The 11,207-nt window shown below is 34.4% G+C and overlaps 1 protein-coding gene across 12 annotated transcripts in view; it reads left to right on the top strand.

The window, feature by feature from the left end:
- Positions 1–18: 18 nt before the first annotated feature.
- Positions 19–11,207, top strand: part of LOC144964255 (uncharacterized) — a 56,410-nt gene continuing 45,221 nt past the window's right edge. For 6 of the 12 annotated variants that reach the window (XM_078898321.1, XM_078898328.1, XM_078898329.1 and 3 more), the window contains exons 1-5: positions 48–371; positions 2,093–2,197; positions 2,786–2,828; positions 3,150–3,228; positions 3,553–3,650. In XM_078898321.1, the coding sequence (XP_078754447.1) occupies positions 222–371; positions 2,093–2,197; positions 2,786–2,828; positions 3,150–3,228; positions 3,553–3,650 (475 nt within the window). In that variant the 5' untranslated portion in view covers positions 48–221. Of the gene's footprint in view, positions 372–2,092; positions 2,198–2,785; positions 2,829–3,149; positions 3,229–3,552; positions 3,651–11,207 lie in introns of all 12 variants that reach the window. The other 6 variants (XM_078898318.1, XM_078898326.1, XM_078898323.1 and 3 more) reach the window with 4 other exon arrangements.

Below are 11,207 nucleotides of genomic sequence, written 5' to 3'. Positions count from 1 at the left end.
TTTTAATTTAACTTCTTCACCTTTTTCACCTGAGATTTCCGTATTTCGCCGTAAACAGGAAGAGGAAGAAAAGTTAGGATCATAGCAGTGAGATCATCGGAGGACTGTTTTTAGATGATAATGAAGCCTCTGGTTTAAAAGAGGAACCAAGAGTTTTAGATTTTAACCAATTTTAATGAAGGTTTTATTCTTCAAACGTTTTATGTTCTTATCATAAAAGAATGGCGGGTCTGTTCCGCTTTCTCAGCCGCCGTCGAACCCGTCGACCGCAGCAAGATGTGGGTCAACAACAAACCAACGTCAAGAAGAAAAACGTCCTTATCTGTACAATAATGCTTCTGGACGGGACAGACGTGACTGTTGATGTTCCTGTAAGTACTTGACACCCAATTTTGAATATGAAAGAAGACAATTTGAATCTAGTTATCCGTTTCAATACGCTGTTATAAACCGAATGGTCTTGCTGCGCTTTTGATATTATGAGAAGTGGTTTCTGGAACTCTGACTCTGATGATGAATGTCAAGATAGAAAATAGAATGATAGAAAAGTTGTTTTACTCGAATTTCTTTTGCCATCTACATGATTTGGTATGCATTTTTATGATGTGATGGTAACATTTTATCAACTCAGAAAATTAATATCTTAATTGCAACTTGATGGTCCAGATCCAGAGTACAGTTAAATTCAGACACCTCCTTCCACTATGTGGCATTGGCATGCCCAGTTTTGAGAGACTTGAATTAAATACGTTCACGAATGCACAAGAGCAATGTCCTGCAAGATGGTTAAGAACAATTATAATTTTGAGAGATAGAGTTCTGTCAAAAGTGATAGTCAAATACCAGCATATATTTATTATTTGTTTCAGTAGAAGTTTGGCTGTACATGGAACTCTTGAAACTTCACACTTTGCCTGGGCGCTATCCGATTTTGAGTAGTCTCAGTAGTACTTCATTTATTGACTAAGTGCTCTCTTTTTGTTTATTTCATCAGCTTTTTTATGTATCAAAGTTATTTTTAAATGTTTATTTTTGACTGAACAAGAGTCATTTGAACAGGGGCAGCATTCCACAACGATATGGTCTTTTCTTTTCCTTCTTCGGATAAAGTAAAGCAACTTAGTCCGGCTGAGCATTGTTGTCAACGTTGCATATATTATAAAACTATTATTATTATTATTATGTAGATAGCCTGATCCACTTTTGGAAAATATTTTGGAAAAAAGAATGGGGGTGATTGTCATCACTGGATGGAGGAATATTAAAGGTTTTATATCCCTTATTGTAAACTTACATGTTTAATATACACTTGTACTAAATGTTCTTGAGTATATCCTCTATCTTGCTCAAGCTCAGGATGCTGTTCTTTGTGGTTCTTCTCATTTAGAGAAAAAATTCCTGTGTAGGGGTGATAAACTTTACATATTTAAAAAATAAATAAAAAAGAAGAAGAAAGAGAGGATAGATATATCAGATACACAATGAAATTCCGACATTCATTCTGCTCATCCCTGGGTTTAGATGGAGACATAAACAAGGAAGTCTCAATGGGTAAAGAAAAATACCACTTTATACAATTGGGGTATTTCTGATTCACTCATTTGTTCACAGTGCAGGGGAAGATCTGTTGACTCAGGGCACTTTGTGTCACATTGCAAAATAAAGCAGCAGAGGATGAATTTGATGTAATCCAGTGTGGAATGCTCTTTGTCATTAGATTGTTATTATAATTGTTGCACGATTCGACTACTAAATCACCTCTTAAGGTAAGGGGGGAAATGTCCTGCATAATACAACTTTTACCAGCTTTTGGTATTGAGTGGTTGAGCTGCCTGGTACCCAGTTAGAGGCCAGACGTTTTGCTTGTTTTTGTTTTGAAAATGTAATGTAAATGTTGCTGCTCGAAGCTTGAAGAAATAAATCACAATGTGAAATTGAATGTAAGCTTCTGTATCTGTTATCTGTTTTCGTAATTAAATTGAAACTTACATTCAATTTCATATTGTTATTTATTTTGAAAATGTATAATATTATAATCTGACCTTTAAAAAAAGTAATCTGACCTGTTTAAATCTTTTTTATTTTGTTTCAGAAAAAAGCTTTGGGGTCTGACTTGATAGAACAAGTATTTTACCACCTAGATGTCGTAGAAAAAGATTATTTTGGTCTGCAGTACACTGACCATTATAATGTTAATGTAAGTTACAAACTGATTTTAATTAATCGATTTTGTTCCTGCTATTAATTGTATACCATACATGTTACTAAAACAAGTTTAAGAGGTGTTTGCATGGAAGACTTTTTAGAATTAGATTAATCGGCAGATATACTATAATTATTATCATCATCATCATCAACATCATGATTATTAATCATAGTTTAAAGAAAAGACGAGCTTGCTGCTCAGTCCATCTATTAATTGATAACATATTGATAAAGCTTCAGCAATGAAAGAGGTTTTATTGACATATGTGCAGTATTTTATGTTGGCATACAGAGATTGTTTATACCCCATAATCTTGTAATATTATGATTGTTTATACCCCATAATCTTGTAATATTATGATTATAATATACAGATAGGCCATGATAAGTTTATGAATAAATTCTGCAAATTTTTTTTTTTTTTTTTTTCATTTTTTAATTAATCGTTGGATATATGTTTGAATGTTTATCATTTTGTTAATTATTTTATGATATTAGTATTAGACATATTGACAATTTGTACATGTTCCTGAAATGTCTTTGAAAATTTTTTTTGTATGTTTCCATTTATTTTTTTTAGCATTGGCTTGATCCTACGAAACAAGTTAGAAAACAGGCAACAAGTAAGCTTTCTTTTTTCTTTTCAATTTTAACATGATATTGGAGACAGAGGTTAAGTCCAATTCTAACTTCACTTGTCGTTCTCTGTAATTTATAATACTTAATTGTAAAATATTTTCAATGTGTTTAGATCAAATCGTTCTTGTAAATATAAAATGGATTTTGATAAGAACTTTTTCAAACAAATCGTTATGCATTAGTTTCACAAAACAGTGGATGTTAGCGATTGAGGCCACTATAGTTTCCATTAAGGGAGTCTAGACACATATTTTCCTGACATTTCATATTGTTACTGATATTTTTTTCCTTTCTATCTATCCCAGTTGGCCCTCCATATACCTTCCGCTTTCGTGTCAAATTCTACTCATCAGAACCCAATAACCTTCATGAAGAACTTACAAGGTAATTTTGTGATGGATGGTTTATTGTCAATTGCTAGATTTAAAAGTTATGGTTTACTATGAGTAAAACATATCTTGAAAAAAAAATTTCTTCCTTTACTTTTTTTTTTTAAACATAAGTACTGCAGCACTATTTGATGTAAAAAGTTAAGGTCATTTTTATTTCTATTTTATTTATTTGTTTGACCTTGTTTTCTAAGTATTATATTTGCCCATTTTTATACACTTCACCATGTTCATTTTCACATGAAATAAGAAACACATCATTAACTTTTGAATGTGCTCCTTGATTTTATTCTGTATGTGCTTGTTTCTCATATTCCAGGTACCAGTTCTTTTTACAGTTAAAGCAGGATATATACACTGGAAGATTGCCTTGTGCATATGACACCCTCATTGAACTCTGTGCTTTAGCTCTCCAATGTAAGTTAAATGTGTTGTATGTTGACTATGAATTGTTTTAATATGGATAAGTTGTACATCGATATCGTTTCAGAGAGGGGAAAAAAGAGCATTAAAATTTTTTTTTGCATCACATGAATGAAATTCCTTTTATTATTATCATGGGGAACTGTGTGTTCAGGATCTTGTTTAAAAGACTGAAGTAACCCAGATATCAACAACTGTGCAGCACTGCAGAGTGAGCAATAGGGGTTAAATTTCATGCTCAAATAAATAAAACATCTTTCCGAAATGGGGGATGTAAATCTAGCTTATTGCATTGCTTGATTCACATGGCCATCCCGCCCTATTGGGGGTTGAAAACATGCCTGTATCTTAAGTTGTAATTGATATTTGCATTTATTTTGACTTTGATTTGGGTCTGATATTTCTGCATGTAGATCATCTTTCTCGTCTTTCCATTTATTTCCAAATCAACAGAGTGTTTAATCAATGATTTTTTAATATAGAGTTCTTTTTAAAATGTCTTCTTGGTATACTTATATGATGATTGTAAATGGGCAAATAATTGAATTGATTACATCTGTATTTTAAAAGAAAAGGCTTTTTCATTTGCTGCCCTTTGTCCGGGGTGGATGCGGTATCTGAATTCATATCTTCTTGTTTAAAAGACTGAAGTAACCCAGATATCAACAACTGTGCAGCACTGCAGAGTGAGCAATATGGGTTAAATTTCATGCTCAAATAAATAAAACATCTTTCCGAAATGGAGGATGTAAATCTAGCTTATTGCATTGCTTGATTCACATGGCCATCCCGCCCTATTGGGGGTTGAAAACATGCCTGTATCTTAAGTTGTAATTGATATTTGCATTTATTTTGACTTTGATTTGGGTCTGATATTTCTGCATGTAGATCATCTTTCTCGTCTTTCCATTTATTTCCAAATCAACAGAGTGTTTAATCAATGATTTTTTGATATAGAGTTCTTTTTAAAATGTCTTCTTGGTATACTTATATGATGATTGTAAATGGGCAAATAATTGAATTGATTACATCTGTATTTTAAAAGAAAAGGCTTTTTCATTTGCTGCCCTTTGTCCGGGGTGGATGCGGTATCTGAATTCATATCTTCTTCCTGTCAACTGTTGTAGATGGCTGTCTGGTCCCAACATTCTATTTTTTCTCAAACACCTTAAATTTTTGAACAGAAGTAAAAAGTGAAAGATCAGTTCGTTATTACTTGACATATGAATTGCGAGTCCCTTATCATATTCCTACTTGGAAATTATTCAATATTGTTATTCAAATGCACTCAAACTAAATTGAGCAGACTATAATTAAAAATTTGAATTATGTTGCTGTCAGTTCTTGGAAACTTATAGAGCAGATCACACACGCACACACACTCATGCAAGTATCCTGTGCAAGATTTAATTTGAATGTCATTTTCTCGGAAGTTAAACTGTGTAGTGCTACTAGTGTGGGAAGTTACCATATCTTGTTGTAAAACAAATGGCTGATTGGGACAAAGTGAAGTCATGTCTTGAATATGTTTTCCCACTAACAATATTACATATTTTTTCACTAACTTTTGTTATTGATGTGTCAATGAAATGTAATTTTGTCTTTCCTGCCAACTTACTCCACCAGACACCAAAATTATTTTAAAAAGTAAACCTATTGCTTTCATGGTAAAGTCTAAACAGTGTTATGTCTGATTTTTTGCAAAAGCTAAAAACGAGAAGCAAATTGGAAAACTTTTGATATAGTGATTTTTTAACGACTTTGGTACAAGCAGCATAATTTCTTAATCAATAGAGACTATTTGATTTAACTTGGCAAAATTTAACTTAGGTCTTGTTCTTGTGGGTTGTAAATATTTTAATGTTTCTGATTTCTGCTTCATATTGAAATAGCATCCTTTTTTGTTTCTTCTCACACTTTATAAATACTGAGCATCATTAAATACTGGCCAAACTTTAAACCAGCTGTAACTCAAAAAGGAAAGGGTTTCAATTTTGGATTCAACAAATTAGTCTTAATGTTATTTATAATTGTGGTATGGTTAAAAACAAAGAGCTCTAAAATTTAGTTGTGTCAAAATTATCGATTAACTCAAAAGTCAATGGAAAAACAAGGAAGTTAAAAGACTTGAATATAAATCTTAAAATAGGAATTTAAAAGGGAATTTTTTCATGTAGAACACCTGACCTGATCTTAGCGACCATTGGTTCTGGCGTTATCCAACATTGGAAATAACCTGAATGCCTACGAGTCAAAAGCGGGTATGGCTTCTGTCAACCTGGTGGCATGCCATGAGTTGACATTTCAATGATCTGGTCAGTCTTGAGATCGTTCCTTTAGGAATCGCCTGTTATTCCTCAATCAGAACTGCCTGCAGCTAGTTGTACTGACATCTCACTTTCGAATCTACTTCCAAGCTTGCCCCATTGATTGAGTTCATGTCTGGAGAGTGGGAAGGCTAATCCAAGGTTTCAAAAGTTTGTTCCACCAGAATTATTTTACCTAAGTCTGACATGTGGACACATGCATTGTCCTGGTGGAAATAATGCATTTCTTGACCGTGTCGAAGAATAAAACAACCCATTGTTTCAGAACATTGTTCATATAAACATCTCCTGTTATGCCACCATGCATGATAAAGAGATCTACGTAGTGATTTGTGCTGATTCTCAGACAAATCATGTTACCACCACCGGCAAAATGATCAGTCTCTATGTCAAAGTTATCCATTGGCATGACGCCAAGCTCTCTTTCAATGATAGGGGAAATACACCCTGAATTTACTCTTATTGGAGAATAAGACATTCCTCGTAAGGATTAAACCAGTGTTGAGGCGATTCACCTGTCCATACAGGCTTGCATTAGTAAGATCTGGCCCACCATACTGGTGTTGGCATCTGAGCAGAGCAGCTTTCAAATAGTTGAAATATTGAGTCCAAATAAGTTTGGCGGCTGGAAAAAATGAGCATTGAATGTGATTCTGAATGATGGCGTTGTCAAATTGCTTTGTCTTCCTCTGTTGCCCACTCCAAGGTAAATCTCGAACATTTTGATGTCTGTTGTACTTTTTTATGACATCATTAACAGTTTGGAACAACCTGTCTGTGCAGAAATGTCTCTTGAGGGCATTCCTGTCTTTATGAGCATTTGATTTTGTTGGTCAATTGATAGTCAAGGCATGGCTTTTATTAGTGCAAAATGGCTTCTTTTTGTTTTTGGTATCGATGCAATATTGGTCATCGCATATTGTAGGCCAATGCAGTGTACTTTGGTACAATTTGTACTTTAAAATGTGCATAGTTGATTTTAGGCTCCTTTCTGGAAGTCAAAAAAATTACAGATTTATCTGGCATTTTCGACAAAATAAGCTTTAATTTTGCACCAGCCAACAATTAATTATCTTGAATATTCTTGGATTTGTAGTCGGTTAAAGTTTCGCCAATAATTAATGCGGCTATTTATTTTTTACTTTTTATTTTCTTTGTAACATAGAGGAATGTAGAATTACACTCGTAGAATAGTAATTTAAACGTAACAGAACTTTTCCAGTATTCCCGAATCAAAATAGCTAAACCCAAGATGATTTGCTCATTTTTTGTCTTTATCTTTGTTCCTCTTATTCATTTCATGCAGTTGTGGGATTTAATATTATTATTGTTGTTGTTATTATTATTATTAATGCCACTTTCTATGCTTGGAACTCGCATCTATCACCTTATTGTGTGAAACTTAAAATTAATGATCCGTGTATTAATGCTTGATTCGTATCGCCTTTTGTAATGTTTGTTATGTCAAGCAGTATGGTCTGTGAGGATTACAATAGTTCTGCTATGTTACTTTTCTCGCCAAGTGATTCTGACAACTCTCGTTCTTTCATTGGATTATCCAATTTTTAAAATTTTTTTAACCCCCCCCCCCCTGATTTCGTTCCTTGATAATGTGGTTGGATTTAAGCTGGCAATATGACTAATATGAGAGCCATTAATTGTTGCTTGTGAACATTTCCAGTGGATTTCATATAACATAGACATTATTTATTTTCCCGTTTATTGGACGAAAATGAAAGTTAATCTATGATAATATTTTTTTGTTGTTGGTACTTTTTGGCGTGGAAAAAGTCCTGATATCTGTAAAATCCTGATTTTCTCATTGTCTTATCCAGTTTTACTGGCATTTGGGGGTTGGCAGCTCTGCAGGGGCAGGGTTGAGTGAACATTGCCAAGTCGTGTTTCTTACTTTAATGATGGTATAAACAGGCAACTATTGTAGCTTCTTTGTCAATTATGATTTGTTTGTAAGATTTGGAAGATGCCTTTTTGGAGATTATTATACCCAATATTTATCGTCTAGATTTGATGTCGGTGTTTTGTGTTACTGAATTCCCGTTCTTGTCTTCGGTGTCCATTTTCTTTGTTTCTCTTATTTATATGACAGGTATATCGTGTGATAGAAGTGTCAGATTCATGTCTCAACATACTGTATAATAATGGAAAGGCTTCTCCTACTAGTTTTGTAACTTAGGTTTGAACACCCAAATAAATTTCAGAATGATAAAATTGATGCTTAAAAAAAAAAAAAAAGAAAATTAATCACGAGTTATGATGCACTGCGGGTTGCCTCACTTTTTAAAAATGAAATGATATAATTGTTTTTTCTCTCAATGGAATGGGTCTGCGTCCTCATCTTTTACAGAGTTCCCGTTGAACATGGTGACTCTAGTGGTTCACTTGATGGTTCTAATTCCTGCGTATGTAAAGAAAGGGTCTGCGTTCTCATCTTTTACAGAGTTCCCGTTGAACATGGTGACTCTAGTGGTTCACTTGATGGTTCTAATTCCTGCGTATGTAAAGAAAGGGTCTGCGTTCTCATCTTTTACAGAGTTCCAATTGAACATGGTGACTCTAGTGGTTCACTTGATGGTTCTAATTCCTGCGTATGTAAAGAAAGGGTCTGCGTCCTCATCTTTTAAAGGTTCCAGTTGAACATGGTGACTCGAGTAGTTCACTTGGTGGTTCTAATTTCTGCGCGTGTAAAGGATCATTTATATCTTGATATTTTCACACAAACAGTATCGTGTAAATGGTGCTGCTCGAAGCTCGAAGAAATAAATAACAATGTGAAATTAATTGAATGTAAGCTTCAATTTAATATAAGAAAACAGATAAAATGAACGTTTCTGGTTTCCCCTTTTTCAACAAAACAGGATGAATGTTTCATTCATCCTGTCGTGTAGATAAAGAGGAAACCAGAAACGTCTATTTTATCTGTTCTCGTTTATTAAATTGAAGCTTACATTCAATTTCACATTGACATTTATCACAAACAGTATCGGAACTTAGTCATCAGATTGTGATAAGAGTGTATCAAGGTCTGGGCACTTTGTTTGATCCTGTCAATAGCTCTAGCCAAGAGCGCTCTTGTGACCATCTCCGCCCCCCCCCCCCCCCCCCCCTTTGTACCAGAGACCATTGAATGGAAATCCGCACTGCATTGTCCATCGTTCTTGATCTTTTATTGTTCTCACACCAAGGCTTTTGTCTTCCGCCTCCATCACCGGTGACCCCTTGTCCGCCCAGCTCTCGTCACTCTTTCTCTCTCTCTCTATTAGAGAAGCTCTTTTAAAATATAAAAATAATATTTTGTTGTTATCTTCGTGTTTCTGTTGTTGGGACAGCGTGTTAACGGTCCTCTTCTTTTCTACTAGATATGGGAAGGGGAAGTTCAATGAGTTGAATTTATAATCTATCATCTTCCGCCTCCATCACCGTGACCCCTTGTCCTCCGAAGCTCTTTTTAAGAAAAAAATAATATTTTGTGTTATCTTCGTGTTTCTGTTGTTGGGACAGCGTGTAAACGGTCCTCTTCTTTTCTACTATGTTCAATGAGTTGATTTTATAATCTATCATCTTCCAATCCTCCTCCCACCCCTTCTCTCTCTCTCTCTCTCTCTCTCTCTCTCTCTCTCTCTCTCTCTCTCTCTCTCTCTCTCTCTTTCTCTCTCTCTTTCTCTCTCACGCATTCACTCTATCTTTCTGTGTCTCATACATACATACATACATATTAATATACATACGTACATACATACATACATACATACATACATACATACATACATACATACATACATACATACATACATACATACATACATACATACATACATACATACATACATACATACACTTTCCACTAATTCTGTTGATTCGTGTACTTAAGCAAAAACCTTCTTCGAAAAATCAATGAATGAGTTAATGTTAATATTATTTATGCTTTTTTTTTTTTTTTTTGCATCGCCATTTTACTGTAATACAATATGATATAAACATCTGCTCCTTTCCTTTGGTTTTCGTAGTACGGACTGCACTAAGTATATTCACTTTATTCAACAATCATATCTACTTGAGATGGCTTTAGTTTCCTCCCTTAAATAGCTTGTTTTCGTATTAGTGTAATGTTATCTAGGAACAGGACGCGCCCATACAGACGGGCATATCAAATACGTAGGTACTCCTCGACTCATACGTATCACAGGTAACGGTCATATCTATACTATCGTCCCTTAATGAGTCTTTTCCAGTTTACAATTGGTTTACTTATCTGTGGCCTCATACACGAACCCGATTAGAATATTTTCTTTTAAAAAAAAAGAGCTAGTATATTTAAAGCATTTTATTTTAAAGTAATTTTTGTCTTAGCAATCTATTAAATGTTAGATAATTAATAGGAGAAATGATTGCATTTATTCTTAACTCAACTGATAATCATGTGATTTCCGCGCAACTTTATATTTAACCAGTTAACTGCTGTACTGTGGAAAAACACGGTGTCCCAGGTTTGAGAGTTTTTGCCAAGATGAGGGTCATTATTTAAAGGACGAGTTTTCTGCCAAGTTTTTAAATACGTGTTTTTGTTCCCCCCCCCCCCCCCCAGAAACTAGCAGTTAATTGGTAAATGTTCTCAGTTGTACTGTAATGTGGCTTATCAGATTCGTGTGAAGGGCCACATACCTAATATTCGACTATAGTGATTAGAGAATCCCCAGGTTTGTTCAGATCATCCTCCTGTTGACTGCGTCATAATTTCTACGCTCCACCAACTTTGTGTAATTTTTTTTTGTTTTTTTTTGTTTGTTTTTGTTTTGTTTTTATTTTGTTGAAAAAAATCGTTTCAGCTTTAGATGCGCACTGTTCGGAAAATGTATACTCTTATTTTGGGTGTTCCTCGCGGAGTAGAAAAATAACATTTTCTTTAGTGGCCTGGAGTCAGAACTCCCTTTTCGATTACTTTATTTGTCCACAACTTGTTATTGTAAGAGGTCAAACGCTTTACTTGTCTATTTTCTTATTGGGCTCCTACTCCACCTAATTCTCATACGTCCATTATTCTTCTCCTCCTCTTTCCCTTTTCAACGCTTTTCATTCTGCCACCCACATCCCCTCTCCATCTCTTCATATTTATATCTCCGGTCCCGCATCTCCTCCTACATTACCACTACCTCCAAATACGCTTCTTTCTTTCTTTTTTATCCTTCATATGGAAAACCATTTGTTC

This window comes from Berghia stephanieae, chromosome 2 (assembly GCF_034508935.2).
Source record: "Berghia stephanieae isolate SIO BIC M18660-M18661 chromosome 2, UCSD_Bste_1.3, whole genome shotgun sequence".
In the NCBI taxonomy this organism is placed as follows: Eukaryota; Metazoa; Mollusca; class Gastropoda; order Nudibranchia; family Aeolidiidae; genus Berghia; species Berghia stephanieae.
Note: the sequence above shows the minus strand (reverse complement) of the source record. Positions and strands in the feature narration are given on the sequence as shown.